This window comes from Manduca sexta, chromosome 27, assembly GCF_014839805.1.
Source record: "Manduca sexta isolate Smith_Timp_Sample1 chromosome 27, JHU_Msex_v1.0, whole genome shotgun sequence".
Classification (NCBI taxonomy): Eukaryota; Metazoa; Arthropoda; class Insecta; order Lepidoptera; family Sphingidae; genus Manduca; species Manduca sexta.
Genome location: NC_051141.1, coordinates 20176034 through 20195283, shown reverse-complemented (window position 1 = coordinate 20195283; position 19250 = coordinate 20176034). Strand labels below are relative to the sequence as shown.

Here is a 19250-nt window from a genome sequence, read left to right as displayed (position 1 = left end):
ATGTGTTGCCAAAAAGCAGTATTCGTGGAAGGTTGAATATAAAAGGCAACGGTACATGGGCCTCTCTATAGCATTATCTATCTTTATAGCCGGGTACAAGATGCATCGTATATCAAATGGAAAAATGTTTAAAACTGGGCACAGTATAACCACCAAAGCTAGTGTTTAAGATCATTACACATACTTCTTATTCACGCAACATAGCGTAACACAGAGGCGTAACATTATAAAATTTGAGAAAATTAGACACTAAAGTTATCAGATAAACCGAGCAACAGTTTCTACCAATATAACATAATATCTAAAAACTATAATCATTACGATTTGTGAAGAACATTTAGAATGTACTGTAATACTATGTTATTTATTCAAAGCATAGTGCGAATCCATTGGGGCAAGTGTATATTCTCGTTAGTATTTGTTTTCTGCTGAATATCCTGAATATATTCCATCGGTTCCTTAATTAGGTAATTAGTAGATCTACTCTGGATCTACCTAACTACTAAGGTCAGAAAAAGTTTTCTGCTGAGGTTTGGTATGTACCAGTAAATAATAAAATTAGGGTCGACTTTTTATTAGTTTTTGTCTATGGTTATGACTAAGAAGAAAAATTTATATTCTCATATAAAAAATGTACTCTACGATTTAAAAAAAAAACTTGTAAATCGTAAATAAATTAATTTCAACGGCTTCAACAATAATTATCATTTATTATATATTTTTATTTGACCAATAATATTTTTTTTTTCATAGACTGACATAACGTTGTTTGTCGAACAATGAACGGTGCATTGTGAATATTGTGTAGCAAACGCAAACGCAAACGACATTTTGTTATTTTTACATTGTAATGCCATGCAATTACGCATCGTGTCGTACGCGTAAATAGTAATAAAGGGTTGGTGGCGTGCTGGGGACGCGTATTTTCGCACAATGATACAGATATAAAGTAAATAGTAGGTATACGTAGGCAATTGTGTGTTGAGATTTCAGTGATGTATCATTGTACGGACGCGTAGTAGGCTCTGAAAGTGTTACGGGTAGCGGATTGGCGGGTGTTGGCGTATTTTCGTGGTGGTTTCGCGTATTGTGAGGCAGGATGGCGATGCCGGAGCAGTTTTCGCTTCGCTGGAACGATTTCCACTCGAACCTATCGCAGTCTTTTCACGCGCTGCTGGAGGGCGAGGACCTGGTGGACGTGACGCTGGCGGCGGGCGGTCAGTACGTGCACGCGCACAAGCTGATCCTCTCCGTGTGCAGCCCCTACTTCAAGGAGCTGTTCAAGGTATGACTCATATTCAGATCGATTGTTTGAACTCGGCAGCATTGCGAGTCCGGTGCAGGAAACTGCGCCAGCACCGCGACCACCGTTTGGATTTCAAGTTTGTGCTCACACACACAAGTATGTAAATGTCTGCATGGGTTTTCCCAACATATACAGCACACATATAGTACATACCTATTTGAGAATTAGTTATCTGTGACATAACAAGTCTATTACAAATAATTGTGTTGTGTGGAATACAAATGGAGGTAAACATCATTTCATGTAAATAATGTACATTGTGCTATCTTAAGACTGTACAAATGGAACAAATATAACAATACCTACAATAGTATTGTGAAATTAATCTGATCACCATTTCATTTTAATGTATGATTGAGTCCATTCATTTTCAATTTGCAGTTTTAACAATTCTGATATGTTTTTCTAACAAGTTATTACATCCTTATAACTTGTTCATTATAAATCTCAAAGTTTATTATGTTTAATTATTCTTTATTTAGTATTTACATACTCTTTTCCTTCTCAAACGTTATGTTCACATCAATAGATATATTTTTGTTTCTATGTCAAGAATCATAAACAAATTATCAATGAGTATTTACTTTCACATCAAAATGTGTACATATAAGATTTAGTATTTTGCTTAGGAACTATAATATCCATAGATTATATTTAATGCACATAATTTAAAAATCCTAAAAATCAATTGTTTGGTTGGAGAAAAATTCTGATATAAGATTGTCCACATAAACATTAATAATTGATACTATTGTGGCTAGGATAAACTTAATTTCCGATAAAGGTAATACTATAATTTTTGTGTTCATACAATGTCCCATGTTGTAGACAGATAATACTGGTAAATATCCTACTAATGACAAAATTAAATGATTTAAAAAAAGTAGTTGAAGTTTCCTCGCAAATAATGGGGTAAATAAAGCCGGGAAATATAATTTGCTAGATATCTTACCTTCACACATTATTATAATAAGAAAATCTTACCAAATCTCATTATTTCCATTCATATCACTAGCTGGATGTAATAAGCCTGGCTCAGAATGTATACCTGTTATGGGGGTGCCACCTATGTTTTTAGATTTTAAAGTTTAACACTTTTAGTACGAGTTAGTTCAATATTTGACAACACAACAAGGTTTTTATTTACCTGGTTGGGATACAAAAGTTTTAATACATGCATGGTTAATTACTTTATAGCGAGACAGATAAGTGCAACTTCTTTATATATACAATCACCATGTCAATTATTTTAGGAATTTATAATGATTGGAAAAAGAGTGATTCATAATATTAAAACAGCTGTAATCTGTAATATAAGAAGACAATTATTTATTAATATTTTATTTGGTGTAAAATAATTGTAAAATAAATAATATTTTTTATAAGAAAGGTATACAAATTATAAATTATATTGAACAAAACAAATTAGGTTCCAAGTGATCTGGCAAATATTTTGTGAGTAGGTAAACACAAAATGCAATGCCAATTATTCGTGTTGAAGTAAGCAAGATGCTACACCTCTAATAATACAAACATAATGTTATGGCATTTATATCATGCATCCCTTGGTGTCTTATCGGATGTTAGTTAAGGTTGTCATGCCCATAGTATGTTAGTCTTCAGTATAGCATGCTTTCAAAGCATCAAATAATAAAATATATATGAGCCATATTTTTTCAGGGACTGAATATGTGTCCAATATGTTATTACATCCCGCTAACATAAATGTGAAATGTTATTATATTTTAGAGTATAATAAAATGGACCCTAAATTTTGAGTAAGATCTATTGCAATACATTGGTGAAAACAGCATTTAATTCCGTGCAGCGGTTATTGCGTGATGAATGTACAGACACACAAAATTTTATTTCCACCGTCTGTATACATATTTGTCTTGTTTCTTATATTTATGGTGTACTATAAAGATAATAAATAAAATTTGTGAAAATTGTTGTTTTGGCTTCTCTTGCTCTAATAAAGTTCCCATATTTTTTTTATATCTATAATGTATAGATACACTTGTTAAATTTTTATTTATGTAATATAGATAAAGTTAGAAGTAAACGCGCTATGTAAACACTGATTGGATTTGTTTGAAATTTGGCAAACAAATAAAACTTATCCTTATATCAAGGTATTTTTTTCTCTGAAATATTTTACACAAGTATATTATGCAATAGAAGAAGATTGAAGATAGAAATGTGATCAACAGCTAGAAATTAACATATTTAAAATTAGAATGCACCTAATTTGCCAGTTACTATTATATGTGTGTCATTGTAATAAAATTGTCGCTTACAGTACATAGTCAATAAGACAAGCATATCAGTAAGAAATACATCCCCAGTGTTGATAACATTTAATTGGTAGTGCATTACAATATCTGTTACTCTCAAATACTGAATTTAAATATTATATCAATAGATTTGTCTCATATCTGAATATGTAAATAAATGTAGTTGTTCATGCTATATGAGACTATATAGGCTAGCTTTATAATTATTATACAGCTAAATCCTGTAAACTTGTATGTTGCTGAATGGTAAGTGATCCACTACTGTCAAACCTACAATATCAGAGTATGGATTTATTGCTATTTAATGAATGAAGAAATTGTAAGAATATCTAGTGTGGTGGCATTTTTGCTTCTGGGAATTTGAATATTTTATAATGTAAAGTAAAATGTATGCATCGGTTAAATGATTTGGCTTCTCAAATTTAACCAGAGAAGGTTTTAACAATGTATTATATTGCTGTAAATACTTTCCCAAAAAATGTTATATTGTCTTGTTATCTAGATTATTGTATTATTGACAGTAAAAAAGAGTTTAAATACATAATGTCCAGAGAGAAAAAATGCTGATGGACAGTGAAACAGTTATTCAGTATTCATAGTTTATGCATTACATATTAGTTATTTAAACGTGACATAGAAGTGTGTGTGTGTGTGTGTGAGTGTGTAAAGTCGGCGAAGAAGGTGTGCTTTCACTAGATTATAATTAATGTCAGCCTGAAAGTGTGAATTTATAATTTTTCTAAATACATTTCTAGTTTAATGTACTAAAGTAGACTTAATACCTAACGCATTCTCTACTAGTCAACCTACATTGGTTTATCCTACTTCCTATTAGTAATTTAAAAGTGAAAGTTTATAGATTTACATGGTTTTTTGGTAGCCATACATACACAGATGTTTTTGGTAGCCATACATACACAGGTGATTTGGAAGACATTTGGTATACCAATACATCATGTCCAAGATTAATATTTATAAAGCTAATTTTATATTATAAGGAGACTTTGTGGATGAAGTCATAAACAAAAGCTAGTCATATATAAGTCTATACTGTGTACAACATCTTCTCTGTCAGGTTGTCTTTTAATAGGTGGATGTCAATTATCAATGCTGCACTTGCTCTAGACATAATTGTAATGCTACTGTTATGTATAGATGAATCCATGCGAGCATCCGATCGTGATTCTGAAGGACGTAGCGCACCAGGAGCTGCGGCAGCTGCTGCAGTTTATGTACCGCGGCGAGGTACACGTGCGCCAGCAGGAGCTCTCTGGGTTCCTGCACACCGCCGAACTGCTGCAGGTCAAAGGACTCACTGGTGGAAGGGAGGTGCGTTCATGCTTTTAGTTCAATTTTCGAGTGTTGTGAAAGTGGGTGAATGCTGCTTATGAACTGTAGACAAGAGGAAGGGAAAAGGGAACTTGGAATCAAGATATTGTTAAAAAATGTAATTTCCTCATTATGCACTTAAATATCTCTTTACCATGCTTCATTGTGATAAGATTTGACATCATACTATGCTGTAGTTTAGGCTTTATTGATAATTTTTCATCGTCGTCGACTCATTGGGCAAGTGCAAGTAATATAATAAAATTCAATGCTGTAGTGGTTAATTAAATGAGAGATAGAGTTCCCACATTATACAATGGTTTGTGTGACTTTTTAGACTTCCATTTCTGGGTGGTAGATATGCCAGTGTGGATAGACAGTGGTGAAAAGAAGGCTGGACCGTTTCTACAATCTGCAACATTTAAATTATGTGCACTTCCCACATTGGACGGTAATAAGAGCAGTAGGATGACATTATGTAATCTACATGTGTCAAAAGATAATAAAAATAACATTTTACTTAATTAAACGGCACCCCACTACCAAGATTTCGACCCCCTTTAGTGCAGTATATTTACAATCCCACCCAAACCGGTTTCCAGAAGAGCGAGTCACCGCCACCGATGGAGGAGCATTCGATGCCGAAGCCGGAGCCCTCTAACGACAGCCAGGGGGAGTGGGTGCCGGGCGGTGTGGACACCATCGCTACAGAGACCCTGGCCGACACATCGGACAACAGTGGCAAAGAGGAGGCGGCCAGGAGTCCGCTGAAAAGGTCAGTCTTGAAATTAGTTATGACCACCGTCAGTAGACTCAGTGCCCGTATGATCAAAAATAAAATTGGGTCTTCAAGTGGTGTGTAAAGAAGCAATAAGCGGGCCACCATACTAGTGCTGAACGTCAAGAGATATTTTTATCTATCTGGTTGGAATTTGCCTTGGGCTTCACTTCTTTTAATATCACTGCATCATGTGGCTTTAGTGAAAATAAATTGGTGGTAGGTTGATGTTATGCCTGAGTCCTTTTGGGTACCATCACATTCTATATTTCTGCCACTGCTGCAAATGCTGCTGTATTTTGATTTAAAGGACACTATCTAGTATAATGAGATTTAACATCAGAAAGTCAGTTTGTTATAAGGTCTCAGATATGATCTTACAATTTCTTGCAGTTATAGTGCCTGTATTGATTACTATCATCTGCTAACCGCGCGAGGCACCATGGGTTTCCAACCACCTTCGCCAACCCCCCCCTTCCTACTCCTAAGGCCTCCATTATCAAAATTATGTAATAGATGTCGTCACTAAGATAGTCAATATATGCATTGTCAAAGTCATCATCTCAAAGTTAACTGCTTACTTCGCTGTATCAAAACATTAGGACAACAGCCTTTCTTGACATTCCTTTTCTAGGAAACTTCTTAACTTCTTCGTCTAAAGCCTCTGTGTTGCTACATTAATCAGCAACAAAACTTTGATGAAAAGTACTATTCACAAAAATAAAATACAGTACTATATCATACTTCTGACTAGCTCTTGCTGGCGGTTCCGCCCACGTGAAAAAGGGTTTACCGGGATAAAAGTCCCGCTACATATTTTCTCGGGATAATAAGCCTGTTTACTGTTTCATACTATAATCTACCTCTGCGCCAAATATCCGGATGATTTAAACCCGTTCTGGCGTGATTGAGTGAAAAGCATCCAAACTGGTGGTAAGTCTCCCATATGTGAGTCCGCCTGGGTAAGTACCACCGCAATATCTATTTCTGCCGCCATGCAGCAGTATGTAGTCACTGTTGTGTTCCGGTTTGTAGGACATTGTAGCCCGTGTAACTACTGGACATAATGAGACTTCATATTTCATGTCTCCGTATGGCGAGCGCAGTGGAATACCAAACAATAATTTGTAATTCAAGGTGCTGGATGGTGTTTCTACTGTATATGGGCGGTCGTATCGCTTACCAGCAGGCGAACGGCAAGCTCGTCTCGTCATTTAAAGCAATAAAAAAAATGCTTTCGCATTTATAAAGATAAAGATGATGTTTGTAACACATTAATGTGCAGGTTACTGAAAAACACACCGAACAAAAACATCTACGTGAAGAAAAAGCCGCGGCCTGTCAACGACAGCCCCACGCATCCTGAGAACTCGGAATTTCCTTACGATGGGTAAGATGCAACGAGTGCCTGGTTCAGGCTAACAGTTTCCGTTTCGTGGTTCAGTGTTCAGGGGAGGGGGGATTGTATAGTAATTGTCAATCGGCTGGTTCGACACTGCATTGAAATAAGTGTTTGTGTGATTAGTAAATATGCAGAGTAGTAAAGTGTTTATTACATAAACCATTAACTATGTATGGGTGGACCAATATAACACCATAGTACACACCATACATTCCCTCTTTCATTCAAGGCTTCAATCAGTGTGTGTTAGCGGTATACTTCAGGAACGCTTGAGCATCAACAACACTTGAGTACCAACAACACTTGAGCACAAACAACAATCTTTGATCACCAATAAAATACGATAATTAATAGCAACTCACGAATACCAACAACACTTTAGTACCAATGACAAAACACAACCAATCCGCATTAGGCCAGCGTGGTGGACTAAGGCCTAATCCCTCTCCGTAGTAGAGGAGGCCCGTGCCCAGCAGTGGGACAGTATATAATACAAGGCTGATATTGTTAATGACAAAACATGAGCATCAACAACTCAGCCGCGATACACGAAGATTTCTTCTATTCATCGGAAATCGACATCATGACATTCCGTCAAATTTACGTTAACATACGTCCAACTTTATTCACATCGCAGGCCAGTTCGTATTCCGGTATTTACGTTAACATACGTCCAACTTTATTCACATCGCAGGCCAGTTCGTATTCCGGTATTTACGTTAACATACGTCCAACTTTATTCACATCGCAGGCCAGTTCGTATTCCGGTATTTTTCAGCCCAAATTTTTTCTTTAAATAAGTTGCGGGAAGTTTAACTCTTGGTCTCTCGTGGCTCGCCGGCGAGCCAAGACAGCTACATGACATTTGCGTGTGTCACGGGATTATTACCTTATATACTACATTATATACTACATAATAAGGTTTTTTTTCCGTAACACGCGTAGCTGTCAATGTTTGCCGGCAAACATTCAGCTACCTCACGGGTTAATATCTCCTTAGTCATAAGACGGACGATGGACCGTTTGTTTATAATTGTTTGAACATGTCATTTCTATATCAACGTAATCTATGCGCGAATTTTAACCTTATATATGAGGCCATTACAAAATTCCGCGCTAAAAACTTTGTCGCCGACAAGGAGCCGAACGCTAATGGAATTCTATTTATTTATTTAAACTATTATTTACTTCCTTTACGCTATTTTTATTAATGTAAATGTATTGATTAAGGGGCACTAATTATTGTGTTCTTAAAGTTCTTTGTAATTCTCCACTTGACTCTCAAAGGGTAGCAATAAAAGTTCAGAAGTGGTTAATTCCTTATCCCCTTATTCATAGACGTTATTTATCTAAGCTCTATCTTTGGTGTGACAACAAGTCTGTTTCTCAGTGCTGACGGCATGGCAGCCTTCGCAGTGCGAAGACATAGGGCCGTTGTGATTGGCTTATGTTGAGATACAACTTGAATCTTTGGCTGTCAGATAAACAAAGTTCAGAAACAGACATGTTATCACAGCAATGCCCCGTCCGTGTTAGTCTATATTGGTCACATACATAAAATTACTTAACTCTATAAAGTGTACGGTTACTATCTACGGTTACGTGGGCTAACGTGGCGCGTGACGGGGAACTACTAACGAACGCTGGCGAGTGCGCTCCCGCGCAGCTGCAAAATATAAAATTAGCAAAATACCAATTCTGCGAAATAAAGTGTGTCTGTACGGGGTTTGGTGTCTGTACAAGGATTTACGTTTGGTTCGTAAATATAAAAGACTAAAGTCCGGGTAAAATATGGTTTATTTACACTGAACTAGTCTAAATGGTAAAATGGTAATGGTAATGAGAACACGCGAACTGGCTGACGATCGAACGTGAACTGTTTGGTAAAATTAATACAATTAATTCGTGTGGAGTAAAGCGCTGACACAGCGCTGTGCGATGTAGGTTGCTTCAACTGTACAGTGTCCTTACAAATCAATTCTCATCTGCACCTTAGATGACAAGGATTAGACGCGCATTAACACGTGAAGATCCCGATCAAAATACATAATTAAATATAAGTATGGTTAAACGCTCTTTTTACAGTATTAAACATTATATTAGCAAAAATAATTACAGAATACAATTGTAGACATTTTTTTGATTACGTGCAACCATAGAGAATAATAGAATAGTCTAACTCTTCTGCCAGCCTGACCGCATAGCCGAATACTTCCGGAAACGCCCGAAGTCATCGACTAGGATAGCGGCGCGTAACAATATGCTTGTCACCTGAACAGGGTCTTAATTTCAGTATTATTACCTAAGTAGAATTTTACTATCGTTAACTTATGAAGAGACTACTGACCCAGTATCTAAAGTATATTATACCTTTACTTTTGTCCGCAGCGAACCCCTGATTGACTTCGACAACGACCTGTTCCACAACGTGTTGGTACTACCTGAAACCAAAGAGTCCGGTGAGTAAGAAATCACAGGATATATCAGCCCGAATAACGACCATAGATAAGTCTATAGCATTGATTCCCATAATGGTCCAGGTGGACCTCCGGGGGTCCACGGAAAACTTGACGGGGGTTTACGATAGTGTGACCATAAAATAGGGGTCCACAATTCATAAGCGTGTTATATATGCTCATACTAGCAAGAAATAAGGGAAAAGGCAATAAAACCATTAGATATTTGCGCACTGTTTATATATTGCTTAGCAACGCCTAGACAAGAATTTGTCATGCGCAGACATATGGAACAGATAGTAAAGTACAAATAATGTTGGCTTGACTTAACCCAGCTAAAGGAAGAACCAGCAAATTTTTAACGGAGTCTACGAAAAAAAAAGTTTAGGAACCTCTGGTCTTATAGCATGGATATGTCATTCTAGTACATATTTTTGTTCTCTATTAGTGTTAAATATTGTAGAAAGATGTCTCGGCTATAGTCTAGCACGCGCACTGTATAAATTTTCGCGGCCGTTGTTGCGTATTCTTTAATAAATCATACATAAATAATTATTTTTTACGAAATATTATATAGAATGATATTTTTTGTTTATTATCAAACAAGCATTTATAATAAACTGATAAGCGCCTGTATCCGCTTAATCTCTAATTATTGTACTTTAAATTGGCAAAATATTATGTCTGTCAAGTTTGCTCTTGAAAAAATTGGTATTCAAACTGACACTACATTTCAGGTAACTTGTTCAATGATTAGAAAACTCTATTACTGAGAGAGTGTTTGTGAGGGTTGTTTCTGATTGGTAGTGGCCAATTTAAGGTGGGGGTCTATTGTGGCGGATATTTGTATTTTGCTTAAATATTTAATGGAAGAATAATGATATACAGAATGAATATATTCAGATAAACAAAAAACAGAGAAATGAAACAAAAAAATTGTAACAATATTTAGTTACGTATTTTTATTTTAAGAAATACTCTGTTATTTCAGACTCCGCTTGAAGTTTATCAGCAATAACTAGTTATAGAAATGTTAATCTAAGTTCAAGCATTCGGGCTGTTGAGGCATTGTTAGCGATCACCTGTGGAGGTCTACATTTATCAGTGGACGGTGATAGTCTGATAAAGTAATTTGTATATTGTCTTGTCTCCAATGATAGCTCACGTAGGATTCGTTGGCACGATGCGATAGGAAGTTCTCGAGTATACTTACATAAACTACGTAGATACGAGATATATGCATTTTATTACAAAATCAAGGTTTAACGCCCTAAGTTTGCTTGTACTAGAAAACTATTAAACCAGGTCAATACAGGGAGTTTATTTGGGAAAATCCGCTATCTTATAAACAACATCGCATTGCATAAAACAATTTCCCACCCCCAGGCTGGAACTGCAAGACCGGCGGCGTGAAATGCCCGAACTGTCATCGGTTCTTCGCGAACCGGTACAACCTGAAGGTGCACATCCGCGACAAGCATGACACGCGCGAAGGCACGCTGCAGTGCGACATCTGCCAGAAGCGCATGCGCAACCCGTCGTGCCTGCGCGTGCACATGTACCACCACCGCAAACAGGCCGCGTATTTGGCACAGGTCACTACGCAGGGCGATCAGATGAGGTGAGTAGTATTTATCCTTATTAGTAACAGCAGTTTTTCTTAACGCCACTTTGTGGGCGCTGGAGTCTTTCAGACGGGGCAGTATAGGGTCGACACGAAATTAGTTACTGCTAAAATGATACCAACTTGCACCTAAATGCGTCGTGGTTTAGTTTTGAAAGTATAGCAATTGAAAATTTTCGCGTTTATATTATACAAGGTGTATCACGATTGACTGTTCAACTAAATCAGGTGTATAGAGGACCTCAATGTGCATCAATTTAACCCCTAGGTATGTTGCCCAATATGGCATAGGTTGAATATTATCGTTTCTTCCTATATAGGTATAGCAATTAAATGGGATGATTCATGCTTGCAAATTGCTGCTTCACATCTGTTGTACCCTTTGATAGTTGTCAGAATAACCAGACATAAGTTGAAATTAATATGCTGTATATATTGGTCACGATTTGTTGAAATATTGCTAGAGTAGAAAACTAGTATTTTATGTTTAAAGAATCCATTTTACCATCCTTCTGCCACAATTGGGTATTTGACAAATTTTCGTAAAGTACTTTAAAATGTTCTAGAGTCTCTAAAGATACGCTTAACAATTGTTTTTTTTTTATATTTAGAGCCATTTTAATAGCAAAAAGACAGTTTTAATAAATACATTTTATGTTTCCCGCTGAAACGCTAAGTCACGTGACAAATAAGGGGCGTGACGTCATGATGTAATAGTCTTAAGGCGATACCTCAAGGTCCATTTTCATACATTTTGTTTCGGCTTTAATCTGGGTAACTAAACAAGTATTGGCAAGTAAAGAATTTAAATTCACTTCTAGTTAGTGATTAGTTCTCGCAGTTGAAAGAAAAACGTAAAATAATTAATAATCATGGATATTTCGGCCTTTAAAATTTAATATGACGAAATTTTAAAGGCCGAAATATCCATGATTATTAATTATTTTTTACTCTTTCAACGAAATAAATTTAATTACAGACTTAAACCTTGATATAAACAATACGTGAGATTCGTTTATTATTCAAGATTATAAAAAGGCCAATACAATAAAATACCTTATAAGTAGCACACCTGATGGTATTATTAACTACATTTCTCCTGGTTATGGTGGCAGGATTAGCGATGTATGTTTGGTTGAAAATTGCAACTTTTAGATCATTGGGAACCTGGTGCGATTATACTAGCTGATAGAGGATTCAAGCATATTGAGCAACTGTTATTACAAAAGAGATGTAGTTTAGTGAGACCGCCAAGTGTATCAGTTAAGTCTAATTAAACCAAAGTTGAAGCTCCAAAAACTAAGGAGATAGTAAGTTTACTGATACACATTGAAAGAGTCATCCGACGTCTAAGGGAGTTCTCAATGTTAAAACCGCATTCAGTTGTCAATACAAATTTAATTAAGTTTTTGGACGATTGCATTGTTATTGCATGTGCCTTAATTAATTTACAAGGCTCCTTAATTCAAAACATTTGACGAATAAAAACAAAATTTAGAATAAAATGTTTTATTTTCCTATATTAAGTTATAAAAATAAGTTCTTACAATGGATTGTAAACATTATTCTTCCAAAACTTTACAACTTTAGATAAAATATCATTTACTTTGATCTCATCATACTCTATTGGTATTACATGGACTTTATTATTTTTTTCAAATTCCCAATCTGCCACACAAAATAAACCTTTTGTTAAATTACTCACATACATTTGCAAAAGAACTTAGACTGCAAACTTTTCTGTGATTGTGTTGTTACATATATAATATATAAAACTTTTTTGGCTTGTTGGACATTTAATTTCAATAACTGTGTCACCCTTTAAAATACCATCTGGCGATGCAGCTACCATTGGGAATTTTTGGCTGATAATAATAACCACATTCTGCAATCTTTCATATTTTTTTTCCAACTCCTTTCTTACTACTTCTTCCAATGATTTTCCTCTTTTCATGGTTGGAGTATCTGGTACTTTAGCTCCCATTATTAAGGCAACTAAGGATCCAACAGTTGTTTTGCATCGTGAAACATCAATTGCCTTTGATGCTTTTATTCCTGAAAAGAAAATTCATTTTTTTTAAATGTTAAACTAGTGACTGCCTGGTGGCCACATATACATTTATATCCCCACTAGGATGCCCTGTAGAATGGGTGCCCAACACATATGAATGTGAACACAAACATCAAAGACTAGTAAAGCTACAAGACTAATTTACATTTTGAGATTGCATCTCACATGGAAACATATAATTCCAATATATATTAATCTAAGACAGCATTTTCCAACCTTTCTTAGCTGTGGACCACTAAATGAGCAAAGATGATCACTACAGACCTTCTTAAATCACAATAAAATGTTTCTCTTAAGCACAACCTGAAACTTCATATAGCTTTAACATTGAAATCAGCCGACTCTAGATATGTCCACAGACCCCAAGTTGGGAATTTTGCTCTAGAACATTGATTTTAAATATCTTATTAGTTCAATCCTTACAGTATCAAATCACATTTAAAAGGCAACATCACATTTAAAATGCAATCAAATACCTATAAATAAATAATACCTTAACTCATGCCATGCTTGAATTTTGTGTTGTGCTCGAGTCAGACTTTCCACAAAATTTATATTTTCTTGTGTAAAAACACCATTAATTTTGGCTAAAAACGTTTCACAGTCACTTCCTTTCTTATGCTTGATGCTCTAATAATGCATCGAGAACTGAAGAATGTCGGGCACTTTGTAATCAGCTTGATGTTTTAGGATTTGAGTTAGCATATGAATTAGCATCATCACCATACAACTGTCTTGATGATCTGTAAAAATAGAAATAAAGCATCACAGATAGCCACAATACGAGAAACTTTTCGTTGAAAAGATTTTACACAAATAACAGGTACCTAACCAGAGTCAGATTCTTCATAAGTTATGATTTTATTGGTAACGTAATAAATGTATTATTTGTATTTATAGTCTACAAAGTAAACATGTACCTATCACATGCATGACACAAAGGTTATTTTATAGCAAAACAAAATAAGGCTAAGTACATAAATCAAACTGTAATCTATTTTGAATTGAACAAAATATCAGAAAAGGATAGTTTTGTACTTACAATGAAGTTTCCACGTTCCTAAATTCTGCAGAACAAAAGTCCGGGTTTGAGGCAAATAAATTTGCGATTATAAAATACTCAATTTTTGGCAAATTTGCACTGTCAGCTTTAATAAAACCAATTTCCATGTTTTTTTTCGGTAAAGTGAACCTTGGACACGAATTAATCATATAAATATTAATGAAACCTGCGAATGAAACGCGCCAAAATCTTTTTCGGAATGACAAGACCAAAAGACAAGACATTACATATAATACATCGTGACGTCACGTTCTCTAGTCTTGGTCACTTGAGACGTTTCTTGTAAATGATGCACAGATTCAAAAACTCTTATTTTTATTTTGGAAAATAAAATATTTAATAATTTTTATTTGTAATTTAAGTCAAATATTCTTAATTGACACCTTAAATTACATAATCTTCTATACTAAATTTTTTCATTTCTTTACTATGGCAAATACCCTATTTATCATAATGGAAGTTCATCGATAAATAGCTATGAAAGATAAAAGTTATCCTTTCCTCAGTGTTATTCCTAGCGGCTTCGCCCGCATTCTAAGTTTTACCCGGTCAAAAGGACACTGTAGCTATCTACAGCCACATCGGAAAGACGTCAGCGCAATATACTCAATTTTTCATATTAATATTCTGTACTTTCCCAGGAGAGCAAATTACCGGGATAAAAGTGGCCTATATGTTCATCCAGTACATGGTCTATCCCTGTGCCAAATTTCATCTAAATTCGTTTAGCTGTTTCTAAATATACTTCAAACAAACATCCAAATATTTTCACACACTTTCGCGTTTATAATATTAGTTAGATAAAACATAAAATTCGAATTTATAATACTAGTAAGAGGTAAGATAAGATTATTTATTTAATCTAATTGTATTGTTATTCGCAGCGTACAAAACATGGTTGGATCAAAATGGCGCAACGACCCGACACTCACGAGCGATTACAGGGACTTTGACAGGTAAATATCGGTACGATATGTCGTCGGCTTTAACGCAAACGTGTTAAGGCAAATTTTAGAGTTTTATGATCTCTTAATAAATGCCATCGATATAGAATAATATGTGGTGATAAATAATGACACATTTATTATAAAATGTATGCAGTCATGCTTCGATAAGACAGTTTAAACATTTATTCTCAGTCTGATTGAATCTTTTAGTATAATAGAAAAGTCTTTCATAAAGATGATGCTGTTTAAGCCAAAGATTAAAATTTTATTTGTTTCAATATAATTAATATTTAGTATCATACAAGAAAAAAGTAACCGCAAACCGCATACCTAAGATAATTTATACCTTTGATAAGACTCATGCGCGGGAGTTGGTAGAAGTGTCACCGATTTATCTATTTCTGCTGCCATGTTTGTGGAATGCTCTTTAACTATAACTGCTATATACAAGTCAGTTATTAATTATTGCAATTATGCGACTAAATAGTGTATTTGCAAAATGTTTGGCTACAGCGAATGATTTTTATAATATAAAAAAAAATGCGTCGTATATAGATAAATGCCACTGTAGAGAACTGATAGTTGCGTTATTTTGCGTAATTGTTACATTATTTTTTATATATTTTTATATAATTACATATTTTTTTTAAAGTATTTTGCCTATTTTTATAAGTTCTCTGAATTTTTGTGTTAAGTGTAGTTTTTTAATTTATTTAATTTTAATGCAGTTTTTTATTTACATCATAAATTAATTTCCCTCTGTTAACAATCAAAACATATTATGATTTGAACGAACGGAATCGCGTACAATAGATACACCATTATGCAATCAAAAGGAAATGCTATGAGTATTTTTAATACAAAACAATGTTACATAGAAAAAAAGAATATTTGGTTTTGTATGACTGTATTAGATATGTGTGCAAACTGTTTGATTGTTATGTTATTTTTGTTTCTTTTAATTTATTGTGTTTGCTGTAGCGAATGAGTTGGTAGTCAAATATAAGCCTTGAAGTCTTGTATGTCAAGTAATATAGTTGATATAAAGTATTTAACATCAATAACATTGCTTGCATATTCTTTGTTGTATGATAAAGATGCAATAATGCTCAAATGCAAAAACTAGCGTCAGTAATGTGCGAATGTTAAAAGTGGTTGATCTGATGGTAAGTTATCCACAACCCCTGAACGCTTATTGGTTTATTTATAAATGATTGTTGAGGCAAGTCGCTTGATGGTAAGCAATACCAGCCATGAACAGTAGACACTCGAACCAAAATTTAAATACCTGCACTATACTGGTTTTCGTGAGGCATAATATTCAATATCATATCCAGTAATTACAAGTGCTAGCACGTTTTTTTTTAAACTAGCAAGGTAAAATGAACCTACCGCCTCTGATGGTAGGTGTTTGGTTCTTCAAATCGGATCACGCAGTGTTTGCATACTACTGCTTGGTGATAACGTGACGCGGCCGAGATATGAGTCTATATGTTATAGAGAATTAGGTCCCAGACTCGTCACCTAATATATTTATCGACCTTTTCAAGGTGAAATGAATGTTGTGTTCTCGAAATGTCTGGTGACATCTCGGTCAACTACGTTAGCTTGATGCGAATTGATGCATTTTGATGATAGTTGGATATTATATTGTTTTTATGGCTAAGCTTGTCATTACAAAGCTTTGCTCAGGTTCCTCATTTTTAACAATCACCTAATGAGTACAACAATTGGCTATTATTCTCATGTTGTGTTACAATGTTTTTTTCCAACAAATATTAAATATGTAACAAATAACAATGTCACATGTACCAACAATAAAACAAAGAAAAAATTCAACCAGTTTTTCTAGACATTCATAAAAAACATTAAAAATGTACAAAACTTTGCCGCATGAATTCATTACTGCAGAATAGATAGTAGGAACGACATTTATTCACATTTGAATGTCACATAAACCCAATATTATGTGTTGTTATGTTTGCGCTAAGTTATTTGCGCACGTGCTTAATATTCTCTTGGCGTTCATTAGCGAAATAAAATTTTATGTTAAGTGCATAAAGTTTAAATAACAATAGCATTGTAAGATTACATAGCGAGTGCAATTTTCAGTTATGTGCATACCAATGATAAAGTTTATGATCGTGTTTGAGCCATTTTTAATATTTTTGACATTAATGGCGTGCTTGCGACAGAACATAATGTATTTACTAGTATGATTTGTCTCTGAGTCGATGAAATATTTGTGGACGTAGTTTATAAGAACGAATATTATATATTATCTTTTCGTCGCTTCTGCTAAACTGAACGACATTCATACAACATTTAAGCAAAGCAAATCCCTCGCCTGATGGTAAAAAAAGATTTTCCTTAAACTTTAGCAATATCACCCATAGTTTCGGATTGAAACTGCTTGGCTCAGAATTGCGCCCGCGCTTCGCACTGCGACATTCGATTGACACCATGTATGTGGAACAGAACACTGCATGTATTGTTTCTTGGGGGCAGAAATAAGAGATGCAACCCCGCTTACTGATTTAAGATTGAGGCATACACCGAATTATATTTGTATTTTGTTAGCTGGCGCTCACTGCTGGGCGGACATTTTTGGTTATAACTATATTGACTATGTCCAAATTCATAATATAGTAAGAAGTTTAAAATGAGCATGGTAACATTCCAGTTGTCCACGCTCGTCGACGCCTGGCCCGAAGCCGAACGCGAACGCGACGGGCGATGTGAAGCACCAGCCGCCGAACGCGGACTCGACGCCGAAGACCGAAGCCGACGCCGAATCGGTGTGAACGGCGCCACCTTACACTCAAGTCACAGTACGCGGTACAAACTGTACATACGACAAGGTACACACAGGATCCGTCTAGATTTAAACGTCGTTCACACGCCGTTAAGACCTACGTACGAAATTAATACTTAGAAATTATATTCTCTAATAGAAGGTTATAGGCAACCTGTCAGATAGCAAAATTTGACAACCCTATTTACAAAGGAAAAAATATTTCAAGTATTTTTGCTTGACTATGATGAAAGGAGTTCAAACATCTTTATTTTCTTACATGTTACCAATTGATTACAATTCTAATCACACCTTACAATACTTAGATTGAGTAATACAAAGATGGGCATTACTTAAACAATGCTGTTGTAAAGCGCAAAGTATACATATGTCTTTTTCAAATATGTTAAAGAGGGACCAAATTCAGCCGTAACTATTTTTAGGGCCCACAGACTTTATATTATAGTGATAACTAGGTTTTGCGCGGTTTCGCCCGCATGAATAAAATTTTCCTCTACATTCCTCTGTCCATAGCAGCATCTGTATATCACTAATTCATATATCGAATTAAAAACAAAATATTTCACACTTGGGATTTACACAAATATTTTGCGTTTACTTCAAACAAACATCCAAACATTCACATTTATAATGTTAGTAAGATTCGTAAATTGCTAATTAAATGATATAATAATAATAATATCAGCCCTGTATTATATACTTGCCCACTGCTGAGCACGGGCCTCCTCTACTACTGAGAGGGATTAGGCCTTAGTCCACCACGCTGGCCTAGTGCGGATTGGTAGACTTCACACACCTTCGAAATTCCTATAGAGAACTTCTCAGATGTGCAGGTTTCCTCACGATGTTTTCCTTCACTGTTAAAGCGAACGATAACTTCACAAAGAATACACACATGATTTTTTAGAAAAGTCAGAGGTGTGTGCCCTTGGGATTTGAACCTGCGGACATTCGTCTCGGCAGTCCGTTCCACACCCAACTAGGCTATCGCCGCTTAATTAAATGTTATAATTTAATTATATGATATAATTCCTTCAATTCGAATTAAACCTATAGAAGAACAAAATTAAATAAACATTCGAAAAAGTAATTTAATTTGGTAAGGATTTCATAACTTGTATATTTACAATAATTAACACTGCTATATCAAAGTAAAATAATC

At 35.1% G+C, this 19250-nt stretch overlaps 1 protein-coding gene across 1 annotated transcript; it reads left to right on the top strand.

The window, feature by feature from the left end:
* Positions 1-673: 673 nt before the first annotated feature.
* On the top strand, positions 674-18813 carry LOC115441419 (zinc finger and BTB domain-containing protein 14). Its single transcript, XM_030166202.2, has 8 exons — positions 674-1285; positions 4759-4932; positions 5535-5707; positions 6996-7100; positions 9501-9571; positions 10955-11189; positions 15211-15282; positions 17957-18813. Exons 1-8 carry the CDS (start codon positions 1100-1102, stop codon positions 18075-18077), a joined length of 1137 nt encoding a protein of 378 aa, XP_030022062.1. The 5' UTR covers positions 674-1099; the 3' UTR covers positions 18078-18813.
* The last annotated feature ends 437 nt before the right edge of the window (positions 18814-19250 follow it).

Coding starts and splice junctions, on each gene's coding strand:
- LOC115441419 (XM_030166202.2), top strand. CDS start 1,100: ATGGCGATGCCGGAGCAGTTTTCGCTTCGCTGGAACGATTTCCACTCG. Junction 4,933..5,534: donor GACTCACTGGTGGAAGGGAG/GTGCGTTCATGC, acceptor ACCGGTTTCCAG/AAGAGCGAGTCACCGCCACC. Junction 9,572..10,954: donor ACCTGAAACCAAAGAGTCCG/GTGAGTAAGAAA, acceptor TCCCACCCCCAG/GCTGGAACTGCAAGACCGGC.